The 20476-nt window shown below is 44.5% G+C and overlaps 2 protein-coding genes across 2 annotated transcripts in view; both read left to right on the top strand.

Moving 5' to 3' along the window:
- carmil3 (capping protein regulator and myosin 1 linker 3) overlaps positions 1 to 7181 on the top strand; it is an 81155-nt gene extending 73974 nt beyond the window's left edge. Inside the window, exons 34-40 of the mRNA XM_070845443.1 lie at positions 1356 to 1524; positions 2323 to 2689; positions 4072 to 4178; positions 4289 to 4490; positions 4702 to 4773; positions 5125 to 5244; positions 7118 to 7181. Of these exons, the coding sequence (XP_070701544.1) occupies positions 1356 to 1524; positions 2323 to 2689; positions 4072 to 4178; positions 4289 to 4490; positions 4702 to 4773; positions 5125 to 5244; positions 7118 to 7158 (1078 nt within the window). The 3' untranslated portion in view covers positions 7159 to 7181. The remainder of the gene's footprint in view (positions 1 to 1355; positions 1525 to 2322; positions 2690 to 4071; positions 4179 to 4288; positions 4491 to 4701; positions 4774 to 5124; positions 5245 to 7117) is intronic.
- Positions 7182 to 16912: 9731 nt separating this feature from the next.
- On the top strand, positions 16913 to 19122 carry LOC139214049 (somatostatin receptor type 5). Its single transcript, XM_070844786.1, has 3 exons — positions 16913 to 17319; positions 18399 to 18767; positions 18819 to 19122. The coding sequence occupies exons 1-3, from the start codon at positions 16913 to 16915 to the stop codon at positions 19120 to 19122; spliced, it is 1080 nt and encodes a 359-aa protein (XP_070700887.1).
- The last annotated feature ends 1354 nt before the right edge of the window (positions 19123 to 20476 follow it).

Raw genomic sequence — 20476 nt, 5'->3', positions numbered from 1 at the left:
AAATATTTCGCTGTCTGTGTTTTCTTTTGCTTTAAATTTACGGCGTTGCATACATTTAAGCTGCTGTTACATAACAGCACATTGGTTAAAAGGTAGACAGCAGTACTGCAAAGGGGGGAAAAGTACTGGATGCCAAACTTGTTTAAAAAAATGAATTTCACAGATTAATAGCTGACGGCAGAGAATAGCACTCAGTAGGCACTCTTTGTAAACCTCACCATTATAAGGAGTTGCACCAAACTGAGGAGAAAAAGGCACTCAGTGAGAGCTACGGCGTGTGTTTCAGCTGACAGAAGCGCTTACAATTTAACTTAAAAGAATTGTGGCAAGGCTGAAAACTGGTGACGCAATAGCCTCTGCTGGTTAACAACCTTGCTGCGGCGCAGGAGGAGTTACTTTTTGCACAGAGGCCAAGTTTTACAGCAGCCTACAGCAGTCTGAAAGAAAAGCACAGAACAGATGACTCATCTTAAGGCCAGCTGCACATAGAGACAGCTTTATAGAGAGAGTTGACCATGTGCTGTAGCATTTTACCTGCAGATTGTTGCTAAGCAATCAAAGACATTGTTTGTTGCTGCATTCTCTTGGCTGCCCTCTGCATCCATGTCTTTTGTCCCTCTACAACAGCCCATTGTGTGTGTATGTGTGTGGGAAGTATAAAAGCATCTGGGCCAAAGGTGTGTTAATTAACTTCAACATTTTCAAATTGGTGACAAGGTGTAGTACAGGCTTGTTCTGTACACTGTAAATAATAATCTTACTAGTATTATTAATTGCTCTAACAACTGGTGTAGACCCAGTAGCATGACACAAATACCAGGCTCTTGGAATCAAAAAGACTTTAGTTAGAAGGTTTGGTACACAGATGATCAGTCTGGAGAATGATTTACAAGTCAGCCAAGCAAAAAGGCTTAGTGAGGAACACAATACACAAAAACCTGGAACACTAAACACGAGTAGAGAACGTTTGACACGGAGGTACAAAGACGAACTGGCACACAGAAGGGAAACGCAGACTAAATACACCGGGAAGGGGAGGGTAATATGGGACGGGTGAAACAGATGAGGGCAGGAAGTGAGGTATCTGGAACCGAGAGGAGGAGTGGGTATGACAAAGTAAAACAGGAAATGATGAAAAAATTAAAAAAAACAATGACAAACATAACCTAAGAAGCGGGTTGTGACGTCACAATCTCATTAGCAATAGATACATACTGTGAATGTATTAATATAGCTAGTAAGTCAGTTTAAGGTCAAGTCGAATCACCCAACACACACACACACGTCAAACCTCATAAATGTCTGTAAATGTGACTCATCAAAACGTCTTGTGTGTTTCTTTCCGTCCGTACCAGCAGCGCCTTAGAGAACGTCTACTCGATGATTCAGCACCCTAAGGAGGCTGCGAGGCCAGAGAGCGCCGTTCCTGGAGCAAACGGGACCATGCCCTCACCTCGGCCCATGCCGGGTGTATCTGTGCACGGCATGAGGACTGCCAGCCCCCCCTGCCTCATCCAGAGACAGGTACAGTGTTGGGGGCACTCACAGGGAGTTACGTTGTGATGAGTTATCAACTAGAAATCCCCAAACTAAACTTCAGCTCAAAGTGCACTGGGCCATAGCGACCTGTGCAAGCACAGTGATACAGCATAGTGTTTTTGTATTTAACTTTGTAAATATCAAAACATGTTGGCACAAAGTAAATGCAAATGTTCGACTATTTCAATACCATATCTTCTGTCTGCTTCCAGTCTGACCCATAAATATGGATCCAGATTGTGAGCGCACTGCTTCCAGTTCCTACTGTTTCACACGACATGATGCAGTGCATGGTTACATGCTGTGCCAACCACCTGCTATTCCTAGCCTTTTTCTGTGTTACACTTGTGTAGCTTCCCAGATGTGTGGAGAGCTATATGGCCTATTTTCAATCTCTGCCCCTGCGCACACACACACACACACACACACACATTTACTCACTCAGACACACTCACGTGCGCACGCAAGACTCGGTGTCGTCCAAATCCCTCTGGTTCTCAGCGAGTCCAGGGAATCCTGACTGATCCTTGAGGGGATTTGAAGACATCCCCAGCAAATGAGAGAGAGCCTAATTTAATTTTGGTATAATTGAATTCAAATTTAATTGTAGCCTTCACTCTCACCACTGTTACCATCAGTCTAGACAGTGACTGATTCAGTGCATCGTCAGTAACAGCAAATCTGAGGCAGTTTATTATATCATACGAAGGTGTGTGGAGTGAAATATTTGACTTTTTTATGGTTTGAGGACTCATTTATCTCTCTTTTTATGTCCTTGTCCAGTCCACAGACCTGGTCAGCATGGTGTACAGCTGCATCGGGGCAGAAATTGATGACTCTGATGGGAGCAGCACCTGTGACATCAAAGCGACAGACGATACCGACAGATCGACCACCATCTCGGATGCTCCTGCAGATACTCGGAGTAACGGCCACGTGGTGTCCTCCAAACAACAGACGGACAGACAGATGGAGGCAGGCAGGCAGGAGAGGATCGTACCCCTGACAGACTCGCGGGCTGACATGGAGGAGGACGGGCAGAGCGGCGGTGGAAGCACGGCCCCCTGCGGCCCGAGGCCAGAGCCGCCTCCACACAGCACCAAGCCCAGTCTGGCCGTCATGAGGCAGAGACACCTGCAGGAGAGTTTAGGTACTGCAGCTTGGACCTCAAGCCAAGTTCTTTTGGAGTGTTTTGTGATTGCTTTGGCTCATGTTGAACAACGGAGTTTCAGTGTGCACACAAACTTAATTCTTACTTTTCAAAATGCTGAGCTTATACACAGTGCAAACACTAAGTCATATGCTAAATCCTCAGACTACAGACGCCTCATTAACAGAAGTTTGAATGCTTACAAATACTAAATATAAGGTAATGTATTGAACTGATGTAGTGATTTTATATATTGACTACTACAGAAATTGCCCCCCACACAAGTCTTTTCTTGCTTTCATCCCTGTAAACATCATATTATTTACGGTTTATTTAAAAAAATGAGTCATGGAAATAGCAAAACGGCTTAAAGCCTGTGTGTGTCAGAATCATTGTCAGGTAAGCTGAGATGCTATGGTACAATTACTGTATTCAACAGACATTTGATGGTGTTTAAAATACTGTATATTTATGGTCCTCTATAATAATTACTAATGATCATATAATATAAATAATCTGATAAAGCATCATTTATATATGTGTATATATATATATATATATATATATATATATATATATATAGAAAGTAACATACTGTAAAAACAGCTGAAAAATTAGACGAACATCATTAAAAGTTCAAGAAAAGGTCTGTCAAAGTGAGTTAAATGAGACGTGCAGTATGAACAGTGGACAACAAATTGATTGGCTTGGTCCCAAAGTTACGCTGCTCCAAGCTATAGGGGCCTTTACAGAAAGGGGGCATTGTTAAGGGCCAAGTCTGGACTTTGTAATGAGCCAAACATATCTGCTGCAAAAGTAGTTTAGGCTGCAGTCTGGCTCCAAGGGATTTAAAAGATCAGTGCAACAGTCAGAGACCAGAGCCAGAGTCATGTGTCAAAATCAGTGCAAAAGGTGATTTTGCATTAAAATGGAGAAATGGTACAGAAAAGTACACTTTTATCATCTGACTGAAAAGCCTGCTGCGATATGTGGAAAGCAAAAAAAATCATAATTTTGGTCACTGCCGTCAGAGATGACCAATCAGCACGCACACAAACAAGTGGCCAGGATAACATGTCTTTCTACAAATTGTAGCAAGCGCCCAGAAAGGTACAAGCAAGCCAGTCCATAGTTGAATACTCCAGACCACATGTTGTATCGATTTTTGTTTACTTGAAGTTTTTGTTTGAATGTTTTGGCAGTGATTTCAGTTCCAGTCCAACCACGGCTTCCATTTCCAATTACAGAATGCAAATGAAATGTGGGCTCCAGCTTCTTATAAGCACTCGTGCTGAAGTGTTTCTACTTTTAATTTTCAAACAAAACTCTGATGGGTCGTCGTAAGGACTGTGTTGACTGTGTTTTTTTTTTCTTCTTACCAGAAGAGGCAGGAAGGCTGGAAGGAGAAGAGGACCAGAGTGAAAGAAAGCGTGAAGAGAAGCAAAGAGCGCGTGGGCCAGAGGGACAGCGTCCTCTTCTACCCAATAAGGTGTGTGTGAAGCATGTAGAGCAGAAAGAAAACGAATACGCACTTTGTAGGAACTCTCACACAGCAGACTCTGAGCTGTAACATGAGCAAATGCTGTGCTCCCTCTTCAGCCCAGCGTCGACCCCTCACGAGACAAAACCCCACCAGAGGAGACTGTGACCTCTCCCAAAGCCTCACCCGTCAGTCCGGCTAAAGAACCAACTGATGACCAGAGGAGCTTGCCTCCCGCACAGCCGATCATTCCAGAGGAAGGTACCACTGAGAGGAAAAGTCCACCAGTTGGGATGGAAGCAGCCGATCCTGCCAGTCAAGGTACTGCACTTTCCTTTTTTCCCGTATAGCCACGGTAGCTGGTAATGTCTCTTGGAATAAACCGCCAGACATCTAGAAGACAGATTACTGTATGTTGTTGGTGATGTCGCTGAGGCCATATGGATAGAATGAGATGGTGCGTATGATGATGATGATGATGATGATGATAATAACGATAATGATGATGGTTTATGACTGCTCCACCAATCAGACAATGAAGACGGTCGTAATGGATTTTCAGCAACATCACGACACACCAGGAAGTCCAACTCCTTTGACATAGGTACTGTATGCCTGCCACTGTGGCCACAGCACCCCCGCTGTTGTGCACACATTATATCTACAATATGCATGCTGTTGAGTTACACACGTGGCTGTGTGAGTCAAATGCACATCTTGCTGTTTTTGTTCATAATTCATAACAATGGTGCATAACGCCTTTGTTATTTTTTATCAAATGAAAGCAGCGTGAGTCTCTTATTTGATGTGCTCCCAAGCCTGTAGAGCTTGGTGGCTGTGTGCCGCATTACTGCTTTATCCTGCAACCCCATTTTTTGGTTTTTTTTTTAGTTCCCAACCCCACTCTGTGTGTGTGTGTGTGTGTGTGTGTGTCTCATGCCATTTCCCCCCTCAGGCATGGAACGGGACAGCCCTTACGATCTGGAGAGGTCTTCAGATCGCAGATTCCCTGTGAAAAAGCCCTGTTTCCCCCAGTACAGAAACAGATCTCTGGACTACCCTGCTGGGACCAGATGTATGTATCTGTTTCACTTCCTGCAAACACAGTATGTGTGGTGTCACATCCAAGTCGCAGGAAAAGTTTGCACCCTAGACGTTTCGCACAATTTATTCTAATTAACCTTTTGTTATTTGATAGTTAAAATTTGACTCTAAGCAGTAAGACATTCAGTTACTCTGTATACAAAACAGTCACAACTTCTCTGTAGACTTTTTCATAGCACTTTGTGGATGAGTAATACCATACATATTGGATGCATGCTTGCTCCAGTTTTCTATAAATGGCTGGCCAAAGAAAGGATCGTTAATCATCATTTAAAGACATGATTTGGCTGTTTTCCAAAAAATGTCTCATTGCAGCTGGCAGGCGGATCTGACACTGCCAGGATAAGTGTGCTATTAGACGAGAACTTAACCACTTTTCAAATAAGGACCTTTTACCATTCCTGCTTTAATTGGAGATGATTCCTTTTTGATACTACTGTGTTCCATTATTGAGATAATTGGCAGCCATGTTTAGCTGATTCATCAGTCCTGACACTGAGCTGTTTGGCTCTGAGGATGAAAACCCTGAGGCAGCGGAATTCAAAGGCCACTAATGACATGGCAAAAGCACAGCCAATTACCTCGGTAACAGAACAGTAGAAGAAAAACCTGCCGCAGGGGCCTCAATTACCATCATTGTGAGAATGATAAAAGGGTCCGCATGTCACAAGTGATGGCGTAAAAGCTAGTTATATGGAAGGTGTGAAACCCAAGTGGTCCAGTGTGCCCTATCTGGTTCAATTGTTGGCAAACAGACACAGTTCACACTTTGGACAACAGACACTTTTCACATTAGTGTTTCCTGCACACAGTGAAAGTGTAAGGGTGGTGTTTGAGGGATTTTGTGGCAAATCCATTTGCTCCCAGTTCCAAGGTTGGTAAACTTAAAGCCACATCAGCTGTGGCCGCTGTGGGCGGTGAAGTGAGCTAGAAACTCATCAGACATACAGTATGTCACCTTATGACAAACGGTTTCCACATCCAGCACACGCAGAACATGAGCATTCAGCTGGACTTGTTTCCTGCCACTTGATGAATAGAAATCCAAAACTTCAGTCTCCTCTTTTAGCATTTAGCAGCTAAATGCTCCACCGTGCACCTAATCGCTAACTTTGCCTCTCTGCTGTTTGGTTCTGAGCAGCGAGAGCACAGTTGGATTATATTTAGAGTTTTGCTGCCGAAAACAGCTACGGCTGAAAAGAAGCTTGCAGAGAGCCGAGTCGTGCGCCAGAAATCCCAAAACAAGGATCCCAAATAGACTGAAAGGCTGTGAAGAGCTGAGGACAACTGCATAGTTTGTGATTATGCTCTTTGGGTTTTGGCACTCAGGAAAACCCTTTACATTACACATAATCTGAGCCACTGTTAATGTGAAAATTCGATTAGTGCAGTTTTAAACCTTCAGTAACTGTTTTTGACCACGTGGGATCAAAAGAAACAACCTTGTAAAGTTGATACGAGGCAGCAGTTGTTCCTCACCTGATGAATGTAAATCCAATATTCCCTCCTCTAATTCACTCTGTCTCGCTCTTCACCAACGCCTTGGAGGAATACCTGTCTTCTTAGCAGCTAAATCACTCACTGTGTTCTCCAGCTAGCCGCTAACTTGTTTAGTGCTGAGCAGGTAGTGTACAGAGAGTTTTTAGAGCTTTTTAGCTGCCGCAGGAAACGGTGAGAATGGAAGTGAAGATGAGCTAAAACACTAAAAGGCTCAGCAGAGTTTGGCTGCAGGTTTGGGTGATCACTAGTGACACCTGTCACATTGCACATAATCACATGATCCATTACTAATGTAAAAAGAAATGTGATTATGTGCAGTATTGACACTGTATTTGCCTCTTTAGGTTATGAAAGCCCCCAGCTTGGTAACAGAGATGCGTTATGACATTACCAGTGGACCAGGAGAAGCTTGCTGGGGAGGGAAGACTGGAACATGGAGGACTGGACAGAGACGAGCTTTTAAAACAGTTTGGACTCAACTGACAAAAGCCGACAGCAGCTTTTTCTTTTTTTTTCTTCCTTTTTAATCCACGTGAACATTTGTTGCTGGAAATGCATGTACTGTATGCTTTCTGTTTTTAACTGGTTGTACTTGCTATGGTTTTTCTCAGGCATAAGGGAGTAGTACGTTTCACACAAGCACACACACACACACACACACACACACACACACACACACACACACACACACACACACACAGAGTAGTTCCATGTCTCCAGTATGCTCACTCTACTATGAGCTGTTGTTTTATGCATTTGTGCAAAATCATTTAATATTGAAAATACTGTCTTCTCATCCCCTCCCTGTCTTCTACTGACAATCTGTGACTATTAAAAGTGAGTTTGTACTGTATTTATTCTAATGGAGATGTAAATACTGAATATAAAACTGCACTAACCATTGTGGTAACTCTACCAATTAACAATCATGTTTTTATTAGTGATAATATATCGTTTGATAACTGTGTTTGTAAGTATGCTTTTGGTGTATGCTGACGTTGATGATTGAGAACCGTGTTATCATGCACTTGGCACTCCCATCTCTTCAAAGTATTTAGGTCAGTCAGTGGATTACTTACAGTTTTAATCTGATTTTGCAGGCCTGAAAATGAGTATATTTTCTAAAAATGCTTCTATGAATCAGAAGAAATAAAATTGACTTTACACAAGGAACTGGATTATTGAAAGTGCATAATGCGTTTGTCTGCGTATGTGTTAGATGTGTTAGAATATGAGAGTCATTTCCCAAAAGGGAGCTGCACCAGTTCTGCACTTCTGACAGGCCAGTTTATTCGACATGGGCCCTCCTGTGGCTGCAGAGGAGCTTGAGCGAGTCTATGAAAATAACCCTGGATAATATCATCAGGGTTCGCTGCGTTTGGGTTTGATAACTACACATATTTAAAGCAATAGTTAAAAAAAAAATTTTTTTGGGGGGGGGGGGGCTTGCACTCATTTGCTTTCTTGCAAGACGTTAGATGAGAAAACTGAGTTGGTCTCTGTTGGTTGCATGGCAACCTCACCGTGACGACAAGAATCCAGAAATCTTTGGATGCAGCCAATCTTATCAATCTAATGTTTAAGCAACACGACGGCTAAGCTAGCTGGCTGCTGGGTGTAGCTTCATGTTTAAGCGGCAGACACAACAGTAGTTGTGTACCAACCTTCTCCTTTAACGACATGCAACAAATTTTCCAAAATATCAATCTATACTGCAATGAGGGGGTCTAATGAACAAAAAAAAAGTTCTAGGTTGTGTTATAGGAAATGTGTCCACCATTGCTGAAGCTTGATGTATGCCAGGAACTACAAGTCAGAATACTTTAATCCTTTGTCGCTTCGATTTTGACCATTCTTTATAAATATCCATCTTTGTGGAAGTGCAGTACTAAATTGGTGGATCACTCCTTTAAACTGCACAACACAAGCCAATAATGTTCCTGTTTTAGTTGACCGACTGTGTGATATAGGTAGTTGAAAGTAAAGAGTCTTTAAAGAAAATTAAAAGAAAAAGTGAGACAAGAGTCTGAACTGTGTGTAAAAAGAAGTCACAGAATAAGATGTCAGTCCAATACTGAGACAAATGACTCACTGGTGACTCATTTGTATTATTTCCTGGTGATGTGAGACTCCAGATCCACCTTTTGATGGGCTCTTACCATTTCTGGGCAGCAGATGGCAGCAGAGACTAAGCGCTGTGTCCCAGCCTGTGCTCAGCCTGCTCCCTGTTCCAATGACATGTCGCTGCCAAGTCGTGATGCACCGTCGTTGCCATAATCATGGATCACAGCGTCAGTCGCCGCCGCTGCTGTAATGAGGGGCAGAACGTGCGTGATGACACAGCTGTGGCGGTGTTGGTTTTTACGGACGACATCAGTCCATGCTAATGAGCGAGATCAGTGCTTAATTGACAGTACAAACATGCTCATTAATTCCTCCTAACTCTGGCGTGTAAACACCATATTAGGCCCATATAGTAGGTTCCCACTCTGTGTTGCCATGCGCAGGCCTCAGATCAGGCACCAACGCTTCTGTCGGCTCCTCCAAACAAAGATGAGCCCGCTGTGCTTGTGGAAACGAGAGGCTTTTAGTCCCCTCCACCCAGTCACCTGATCTCCCACACCGCCAGGGGGGATCACAGGCCGGGGTGTCACATTCACCTCCGCTGGGTCACCAGATAAGCCCGGTTCATTCTCTCTCTGTCTCCACTTCCACACACAGTCCCACACACCATATGCTCAGCTGAACGTTTCATTCTTCTGCGTGTCAACCTAACGCACACGCACAAACACAATGCTCCACCTGCAGAACTGCACGTGCATATCATCATCCTCCATCTCATTCATCTCCATGTGTATCAGACGGTGTGTGGCGTGCTCTCAGATATCAGCGTGTTTCCAAGCTGGCTCATTCATCCACGTCTGCAGTGTTTGGAGAGAGAGGTGTGTGTGTGTGTGTGTGTGTGTGAGCCGCATGTGTTCAGCACCAGCAGATGGGTCAGCAGCAAACCACTTGACTTGCTGTGTCAACAGTGGAAGGCTGGTAATGAGTTTACATGAGCCAGTGCGCTTCACCGGGCACCTACCGAGCAGCACAGATCCGCTGCATGCACGATGTCAAGAAATGATTACAGGTCTTAGTGGGCTCATGAACAATAATAAATACAATCTGTACATACTAAGACTGAAAGAATTCATTCCCTCCCCCATGCAAACACTCAAAGTGTGGCTCACGTCTTCATGACTGAGGGCTGATTCCTGTGATATTGAGGCATGTGGAGGCAGCAGCAGCCAGACAGCTGTAGATTCTGAAACAGACCTGGATTGTACTGGTTTTGGTTTCGGGCAGCTTTGCTTTTTGATGTTCTTGTAGCAGTTGGTGCTCACTTGGGCAGTTCAGACCAACAGACGATACCTCTGATATCAGACCTTGCTGTCCTGACAGTAAAACAGGCACACTTAAACATTTAGCCTTTAACCATTCTAAAGTTAATCTGTCACGTTGGTCTACACCTTGCAAACAACAGCCATGTCCATTTACTGCTCCCTCTGGAGCTTTTGACCATGTTGTGACTTGCTCGCCTCGTCTTGACTCTGACTCAAGACTCCGTAGCCGAGACTTGAGAGACTTTGCAACCCCCAAAACTACGGCCTTGCCCCACCTCTGCTGGATCTTGCTGGATTTTCAGACCGTTTAATCTATAAATCATCAGAAAATGCTAAAAGTGGCTATCTTGGGTTCCCAGATCCCGCAGTCACATCTTCATCTTACCAGAGGCATTTGATTTACAGTAATATGAAAGAAAGAGAAGAACAGCAAATCATCAAAGATGGATGCATCATTTGTTCTGCATTTTGACCTCGGAGACCTCATAGAAAATGACTTAAAGTGAGCTAAATGTTAGTATACAGTATAAAACACAGCAGCATATTAAATAGCATTTTTGAGCAATTGTGAAACACAGTCAAACTGCTTCAACACAGATTAGCAGAGTTTGAACCCCACTGTGCTGTCAGACTGGCACGGCTTCCAGTGAAGCAGTAAACCCATAAACTTTACTGCCTCCATCTTCCTGCCATAGCTCAGGTTAACACCTTTATTCCACATATTTGGATTCCTCGGGCTCCGTGCTGAACTCTGCACGACTCAGACATCTCCCACCGACGCAGCTGTCGCCGTGTTTTTCCTCTCAGGTTCATAAAAGGCTTCTGTTCAGCCCGCATCCATCTTTACGATCTGAGGAGGCGTGTTTGACACTTTCCACGCAGGTCTTGTTGGAAGCAGCCATTCATCCTCCCCTCCTCCCCTCCTCCCCTCCTCTCTCTGCATCCGCCTTGTTCCTAATGCTCTCTCACCCCATTCCTCCCCCCTGCTCTCTCTCATACACCTGTTTGTTTTCCCTTAGAACAAGTGAGTCTCATAATACCTACTGCCAGCAATTAGTGGAGATTAAAGCCGTGTGTTTGTGTCTAGGTGTGCTTGCACTTGCGTAGGTGTTTCACTGTGTTCGTGTGTCAGTCTGTGTGAGAGAGAGAAAGAAAGTGAAAGTGAGGTCATTGCTGGAGTAGCTGAGGCACTCTTAGGTTTAGTGGGAGTGAGATATTTTGTTGACAACAAATAACTAGAGGGAGAGAGGCCGACTGAGGTAACCCAGCCACAGAGGGGAGGGGAGTTTTCAACTTTAAAGCCCTGAAGTTGTATGCTGGAGATACTTTACATGGCCAGAAGTTTGTGGACACCCAAATATAAGCACCATATGTGATCTTTAGCCTCGTTAGTACTGCCACCGCGGAGGTGTCCACCACCGTGGTCCAAACTGAAATATCTCAACAACTATAGGATGGTTTGTCCAAATGTTCATGTTCCCCAGAGGATTAATCCTAGTGATGTTTGTGATCTAATGACTTTTCCTCCAGCAGGTCAAAGTTTCCACCGATCCGGTGAAATATCTGATCTCTACCAGACAGACTGGCACCAAATTTCTACAGATATTCATGGTCCCCAGAGGAAGATTTCTAAGTTGTTTTCACATTTGTGGTTTTGAGTGAAATGTCTCGACAACTATACGGTGGATTTCCATGAAATGTGTGACAGACATTCATGTTCCCCTCAGGATGAACTGTAAAAACTTTGGAGATCATAATCAGGTCAAAACCTCAATTTGCCCAATACTTAGGTTGATAATAAGTGGAATCCAATGAATGATTCCCATGAGCCTCAGCTGGACTATTTGTTGGGCTCTGGGCAGTGTCAGCAGATGAACAATGTTAACTTGCCTCCGTGCAGCCTGCTCGCAGAGCAAAAGTCTGCCGGATGACAGTGGCTGTTGTTCAAACTACAGATTGTAATTCAGAATTTTCTGTCTGTAGAAAATGATTTTAATAAGTCAGACATTCAGGGAGAAGGAACACGCCGCCACAGCTGAGAGTCGAGCATTTCACCCTCATGAGGCACAGTGGTGCAGTGCATTCTGGTTGTTGTTTTTTTAACCTTTTGAGCAAGGGAACACCACAGCCCTAACCCACCCTAACCCAGACCAATTTCAAAAGCATTCCCACGTTTCTACGGCATATTCAGCCCAGTTTCATGAAAGGGCCATCTTTCCAACTGTTCTTTAATGTGCTCATCTTTTCATTGATATAGTCAGAGGCTCACTTGGCACATTTTCACATCACTCAGATGCTGTGGGGGGAGAGAAAAAAAAGTGCATTACTGTGTGTGTGCATGCGTGGTCAAAGGGCAGCAGTGGAAGTCAAGAGGAGGATGGGATTCAGGGAGGCGCGCAGGTGTGTGCCTTCTCTTCCTCCTCTTCATACAGCTCATCAGCTGCTGGGGAGCGGAGGGCTTTTCCCCTGAGCAGGTCACTCTCCACAGTAAGTGAGGCACACACTGTACATTTAACCTCTTTGGATTCCCACTGTGCTTTAAAGGCCTTCCTACAGTCCACACCTGGGTCAGAGAGGCGCTGCACAAAATTCTCGGCTTCTGTTTTAGCCCACTTGAGGCTTGACTTTGTCGTGTTTCTCAGTTCTGATGACATTTTTTTGCTATCGTCAGTGGATCCTCATGTGAGTTACTGATTGAATGATCATGTAACTCTTCTTTGAGTTGCACTTGTGCATTCATATTAATGTTTCTCATGTTACTCGTGATAAAGCTGTCCTGGCACGTACGAATGTGATTGAGTGATGGTGATGTGACTGCTCATCTTGTTATATCATTCCCCTGACGTTTCTCTGGGTTGAAATGTTGCCAGTAAAGCCAGAGGGAGGTCTGATTCCAGTGTGCAACTTTTCTGTCGTATTTGATTGATCTTTGTATCCTCGATCTCCTCGACTTAAGTTTTGTGGACGTGCTCACGACAGCTCTTGCCAATTATTGTAGCCTGTTATTCAGTGTAGCTTTAGAAAAAGGGTTGCTGTTGGATGCTGTTGGACTCATGTCTGGTTTAAACTACTGGATATCAGATGCTGCTGCTGGTGGAAGCTGATTTGATTGAAAATTATCCATGATTTAAACATTTGTTATTGTAGGGGTGTTGTGATGTTGACTTTTCCATGAAGACGTTCAATCTACTTTACAAGGAATCCAAGAAGAAGATAATAGTGTCTAATCATCCAGCTGAGGCTGAACCAGCACAGCAGTGCTAACATTAGCATGCTAACATGCTCACAATGATAAAACAGAATGTTTAGTGCATCTAAGCAGGGTCACCGTCTTAATTCAGCATGTTGCCATGCTAACATTTACTAAGAACAGCCGAGGCTGATGAGCTCATCACAAGTTGGGCTTAAAACTAAAAAGTTGGACAATTCCGACCTGATGGTGGCGCTAGATGAAAAGTCAGGGGATCAGCAGAGTGATTACAGTTCATCCTGTGAGGGGATGTCTGAACCCATTTTCGTGGCAGTTCATCCACTAGCTGAGATATTTTACTGACTGCCGATCCGACCATCCCTAAAGGAGGACCGCTGCTTGTTCTGATGGCCAATTATTCCAAAATCCCAATTGTCAGAATAATGTCAGCTATCCTGAAAACAAATGCCCACTGCTCTGGAAAGCACACACTCTCCCCGCAGTTGTTAGTTCAGTGACTGCCGGCTCTGTCCGTGGTGCCAGTTCAGCACCACGGACAGCGAATAGATTTGCCAAGTGTGTGGAACTGCATCGGAGGAAGTGCCTCTGCTCTTCCTAAAGATATTCCCTCATGTGGTGTTTTGGAGGAGTCGAGTCTAAAGTATGTTGCTCTGAAATCTCCCCTAAGTGTTTAGTGATTCAATGTAACAACTGGGGGGGAGGGGGCGCATGATTCATAATATCTGTATACCCGTCAAACCATGAAATGACCCCTAGTAGTCTGCTTCCCATCCTTTTCCTGTAATACGTGACCCATCTGCATTTCTGAATTCAATTTTGTGGTGAATTAATATTTTTTTTTCCATCCTGCTTTCCCTGAACACCACAACCTGGACGGATTGATTTCCACGCCACAGATGTATGTAAATCCATACTCCTGCTGAGGAGTGAAAGTGAAGTGGTTGGACTGAAAATAGCCGGCGGCCAGTCACAACTTTGGAATCAGTAAAATCAGTTCAGCTAGAGGTCAGTGTGTCTAAAATGAACCGCAATTAGTTTGGCCTTGTGTTGCTCATTTCACGTCTCCGTACTTCCCATCACTTCTGTGTTCTTGGCTGTCTCTCCTCATCCGTCATGTTAGCTCTCTCCCTCTCAGCCATTTTCCACTGCTTCAGCTCTTCGCTCCTCATTCAGTCGCCGCTCTCCTAATAAAACCAGACTGACAAGAAATATAAAAATACGGTGAAGCTCTGTTGTCAGCCTCTCTGTTATTATAATATGAGCGGTGAAATTTAGTAAGGCTGGAAGCAGGCTGCTAATTTGTTATTTCCGCCTCACAAATAATAAATGATTTCCTCTCTAATCACATTCATGCGAGGCCTGCGTTCCACACAGACAGACAAAAGTTAGCCATGACTCTTTGTTGAAAACACGCAGTGACCTTTTGGCTTTGTGTTTAAAGCGCACATTATCACCCATCCCCCCCCCCCGCAGAGATGAAATTTGGACAGGGATGTTATGAGCTTGAGTGAGATTACTGCATGAAAGGGACAGATGGACGAAGGAATGAACAAACGTTTGTTCATTTGTTCGTCCATCTGTCCCTCACACGCAACCTCACGAACACAGTCGATCAGGTTTTGACAGAAGTGGGAGTAATGATGCATCCCACCACCACACTGGCATTTTCTGATTCCATTGATAACATCACAGTTACCACAATTAATGGCTAAAGAGCATATCTGTAGAGCTGAGAGAAAATGCCACACAGTTGCTATTGTCAGTAATAGAAAATAACTAAACATATTTAGTACAATTATATAATAATATATAATATAATATATAATATTATATAATAAGTACAATTTTTAGGTCGTTTACTTGACTATTTCATGCTGCTTTAAAATTCTGCTTTACTGCATTTCAGAGGATAAATTACTTGTCTACATTTGTGTAAAGGAGAACTATTTGGGGTCTAAATGACTAATAGGTGGTAAAAAGTTTTGACTGATCCAGCAGCCAGGAAAAACAGCAGTGGTTGGTTGTTTTTGCAACTGGAAGGCTCAAATTGTTATTGGAAGTGTGTTAGAACGTTCTTGAAAGGATCCCTGCAGAGACAGAGCTGTAAGATCCTTCTTGTTTAACCAGAAACAGATATCATATCGTTCTCTTCAAATCCACCAGACTCCATTGGAAAAAAACAGTGATTTTGTGATGTTGGTGCTTTAAAGGGTTAGTTTAAATAGAGTGAAATACAGACTTTGTTTATACCGTATGAATGCGCTGCATGAAACAGAAACATGCTGGGTCATTTTTCTAAACCACATGACGTCCCACTGGAGATATTAGTCCTGTTTGAACAGGGCTTTAGCTGAAAATGTGTGAAAGTAACATTTTGGGTATTGTATTTGAGTGTAGACATTACTCCAGGGGAGTTTTAAAGAGCCTTTGGCTTAATCTGTCTCCAAAGTGGTTTGGTTTGGTTTTTTGAGGATGTTCCGGCGGGACGCAGTGGAGAGTGGCCGAATCGATCCACGAAGCAGATCGGTAGCTCTGCTGACACTGAGTGGTTTGCTCCTGTTTGGGTGTTTGGGGTCGAAGGATCAAGGCATATGTTGGACATTCTGCCCGGACAGTGATGGAAAAACAGTGATTCAGGAATCCTTCCCAAACATGCATAGGTAGCCGAGTCACCTGTTTGACAGCAAGGAAATGATTTGTTTGCTGTATGTTTATATTATGCACACATATACTGTATATTTGCAGGGCTTCACTCTGGTCGACTGCCTGCTCTTTACCGAAGACTGCATTTTTGTTTTCTCTGCACAGCTAGTCTATGTGTGTTGTTTATCCCCCTGGGAACAAATGAGCTCTCTGTCTCTGTCTGTGCCACGCGCCCATCGAGGTGACTTGTCTTGTTTGTGTCGTGATGCAGTTGACTCGATGTCACAGTGTGTTTGTTGCTTAAGTCTCCTGAGAGAGGCGGGTGGGGGTGGGGGTGGGGATGGGGGTGGGGGGGGTTGTCTCGTCTGAATCATCAGGGTTGTCAGTCACAGGTAGAGCCTGGTGAGCTCTGAATCGTAGGTGATTTGGAACCCACAGAGCAGCAACCATTAGAGGCATGAATAATGCATGGGCTGATTATTAAAATGAGTTTTCAAAACTATAATAACTCTGCGTGTCTCTCTCTAAATTCCTGATTTTGTCTACCTTGCTCTCACAGTTGTTGATAATTCTCTACATCTCCAAATATCCTTTTTCTCTATTACCTCTTCGCTTTCTCATCATCTCTGCGCGGCTCCTGTCTCATCTCATTTGTAAATTCTCAAATTGTTTCTTGCATTCTCTCCTCTTGACCGCTATGTCACCTTCGGCGCATTCATTCCCTTCATCCCCCTTCATCCACAATCCTATTTTGTAGAATTGCTCCAATTTGGGTTTTTTTTAAGTCCTCATACGTATTCCTCCATTTCTTTCCCCCCATCTCCTCAGCTATCCTCCAACTCTGAATCCGTCCTTCATCCCAGTCACATATTGTATTATTACCACGCCTCGCCTGCACCATGCCTGCTATAGTCAACCTCCTTTTCAACGTCGTCTCCGCCAACACCACCATCTCCTTCACCGTGGTGCTGCCCATGGTCAGTCTGGTGTCTCTTGTCGTGGGCTTTGGAGGCCACCTCCTGCTATGGCTGGTGCTGGTGAGGAACCCCCGCAGTCGCTCCAAGCCGAGCTCCGTCATGCTTCTGAACCTCAGCCTGGCAGACCTGGGCGCCCTGCTCACCCTGCCCTGCGTCCTTCTCAGTGCCAGCTTCCAGAACTGGCAGCTCGGCGGTGCGACCTGCGTCCTCCTGGGCTACATGACCTCAGTGACGGTGGGGGTGGAAATCTTCAGCCTGGCCGCGTTGTCGGTGCTGAGGTATCGTATTGTTGCACCACGGATGAGACCACCTGCTAGTCTGACACAAGTGTGAGTATTACTTTGCATGCAGAGTGGGTTTGGAGAAGATAAGGCCGACGATATCATTCATTTTTCTAAATGTCAACACATTCCATAAACCCTCAAAAGCAACAATGAACTGATCCTACTAACTACCTTGGTGCTCATTGTCACTGGTGCACCAAGTGTGTATTAATCCACGGCTGGAAATAGTCTTCAACAGCTGCATTTGAATATAAGTTGTTTTAGGAAATCTATTTAAAAAAATCGAATATTTTAGATTTTCAATGGGAATTGATTTTTTGAGCTGACAGCAGCACTCCACTGATTTAGCGTTGCTCTCCTCTAACATTGTTGGACTCGTGATGGACACTTCACTTTGGACACAAAGCTATAGCGTTTTTTAGACCACATATTCTACGTTACCCACAATGCAACTTGACATTGCATTGCAGACAGTTTGGTCGGACATTCAGTGTCCGACCAAACTAATGAAGCCTTGAGCAGACCAGCAGGCTGCAGAGGTCTGGTAAGCTCACTACTTTTAAACCCGATACTTTTCATTTTCTAACTCGTAGTTTTCAGCACCAACAGAGGTGACATCACTTGAGGCACTTTATCAGACATCATGCAGCTCCAAGGTGATTTGTTAAGTTTTAACTGGGGGAGTAATGGAAATGCATAACGCGATGGTTTTGCTTTTCAGTGTTGTCTCCATTGAAAATAATACATTTGTGTGTGCAAAGATGCAACATCTGGACGCATTTTGATCATTTTGCCAACAAGGGTTTGACATTCCCCCTCAACCCCTCTCGAATCCCCTACTGTCCAAATACCTTTTCACAGAATTAGTAAAGAAGGCACTTCAAAGCTGTTCACACAGCAGGAAGCTCCAAAGATGCATTACTATTTTGACATATCACAGGCCCGTGGAGACATTGTACATCAGTGTTAGAGTCGTCGGCCAATCCCATCACATCAAACTGCCACTATCTTCCCCATCAGACCCAGGTCTTTGTATTCTCACAGTAGATGTGACCTACTTTTACTAGCACAGACGTGATCCTCCTGCACAAACAAATAAACCTATCCATCTTCCTCTTCTGCAGGTTATTCACCGTTGTCGCCATTTGGCTGATCTCAGTAACCATGGCCTTACCCAAGGTCACCTACATCGACTTTGATGGGGGTTGCACGTGGTCAGTGGGCCGAGACGAGTGGCTGCTCTTCCTGGTTCCTGCTCTCCTGGTTTATTACGTGGCCCCCCTCCTCTGTATCGCCATCAACTGTGGCCTCATCATCTCTCACCTGCACGGCTGCAGGGGCACTCTGGCCGCCGACAGACGCAACAAGAAAGCTACTGCTCTGCTGATTGGTTCAACGCTGGTTTTTGCAATTAGCTGGTTGCCATATTATGCGCTTGAGTTTGTCAACGTTATGTCCCCTCGTGTTAGCTCAGCAGCTTCTCCCATTAGCAGATTCGGACGTACGCTATTTTCAACTTTGCCTCCATTGTATTCGCCATTCACCCCGCCTGGGCCTAGTGAGGAAACAGGCCCAAGGGTGTCCTTGCTGTGGGAGGTGGCGTCCCTGATGGCCATCTTGTTGGTGTGTCTGGCTCCCTGCTGGAACCCGCCCCTCTACTTCCTGTTGTCACGTCCGGCCGTGCGTCAGCTCCGAGCTCTGCTGCCTTCCTTCTTTCATAAGCACTTGGGAAAAAAGCGTGTGCAGCGCTGGCGTATTGCTCCTGCTCCTCCCCCACGCCTGCCACACCCTCAGCCTCCCACACACTCACTTACTCACCAAACCCTGACACACAGACTGACTCAGTGAAGTTACACACACGACCGCGCTCACTCACATATCCCCATGACATCTTATTCACAATGGCCGTCACAAGAAACACTGTAGCCTACATCCAAAGACATGAGTCACAACGTGTTTTGTTTACACATCAGAATACAATTGTGTTTGTTGAAATGCTTGTGTGGCCACAGCCACATCCTCTTAGCTTTTATCACATTACAGTAAATGTATAAAAACGCTCCAGGCAACAGTGTCTTGGGCCTCTCAGATAGATGACAGTGTATCATAAACAGAATACATTATGTGCCATAAAAACACAAGTTTTTTTATCCCCGTCACAATGCCACAGTCACCAAGCAGTACAGAGCTTGCAGGAGGAGGAGAGCCTCCAACTCCAGATGGTTGAGGAGAAAATATTGCGTTAAGACAAAGCTGTTTCTCTTTCCGTCAAAAGCGCACATCACAATTTACAATTCCAGGTCCGTGAACTTAAACAGGCGTCTTTATAGCTCCCATGCCGGACCTGAGCAGGAGGACGTCTGCAGAGCCCACAATGACTGACATGAACCATCCAAGCAAACATAAACCAAAGTCCCTATGGAGCTCTAAACAGCCGTCCCTGAACTGCAGTAAAAAGAGCATATGATAAGTATGACATACAGCATGTGCACAGCATGAAAAGAGCATTGCCTGTTTCAAGAAGCCTCCATAGGACGTCATTACATTGCATCTAGGATTACGACAAGCAATGCAACCCTGTAACCCCATTACTGAGCTGTCTGACGGAGCAAAAACACTGGGGACACAGTGCGCCATGCCTGCCTGCCTGTAAAGCTCCCTGTAAAGCTCTTGGTCGCAACATTATCTAAATTCAATGTCATCTTAATAACCCTCTAAAAAAAGGCCCCTTTGACTTATGACAAGCATTAATAAAAGCTGACTTGTTTTGTTCCGAGCTTGAATGCGGAGAGGTGCTTATTAAATAGGGATCTGACACAGAGGATCAAATCAGAAGATGACTGCGTGGGGAAATGACTCCCTAACAAGTGGAGCCCATCTGCATCCGGGGTGGTTTATTATGAAAATGTAAAGGGTATGTCATGTACTGGTAGCTGGGCTTTGTTTGAGAAATTGCCTGAGGACAAGTAATTGGGTTTTTTGTTGTCGGCCTATTCAGACTGAGAGATGTAAAGAAGCGATTTCAATTTATTGGGAAGTTGGAATCACTTGAGCCTCCCTGAAATATTATATAATGGGTTTGTTTTGCAATAGGAAAGGAAATTGCTCGAATTTTTCATCTGGATCGCACACGAGCACACTTAAAGGAGTAGTCCAACCGCTTGGGAAGTACACTTATTGGCTTCTTTCATATCTGCGAGCT

This window comes from Pempheris klunzingeri, chromosome 15, assembly GCF_042242105.1.
Source record: "Pempheris klunzingeri isolate RE-2024b chromosome 15, fPemKlu1.hap1, whole genome shotgun sequence".
NCBI classification, from domain to species: Eukaryota; Metazoa; Chordata; class Actinopteri; order Acropomatiformes; family Pempheridae; genus Pempheris; species Pempheris klunzingeri.
The sequence above is the reverse complement of the archived record's forward strand: the minus strand, read 5'-3'. Positions and strand labels throughout refer to the sequence as shown.

Excerpts from the sequence above, each read along its gene's own strand:
- LOC139214049 (XM_070844786.1), top strand. The coding sequence starts at position 16,913 with ATGCCTGCTATAGTCAACCTCCTTTTCAACGTCGTCTCCGCCAACACC. Across the intron at positions 17,320-18,398 it reads CCTGCTAGTCTGACACAAGT|GTTATTCACCGTTGTCGCCA; the intron begins GTGAGTATTACT and ends CCTCTTCTGCAG. Across the intron at positions 18,768-18,818 it reads GCAGCTTCTCCCATTAGCAG|CCCGCCTGGGCCTAGTGAGG; the intron begins ATTCGGACGTAC and ends TTCGCCATTCAC.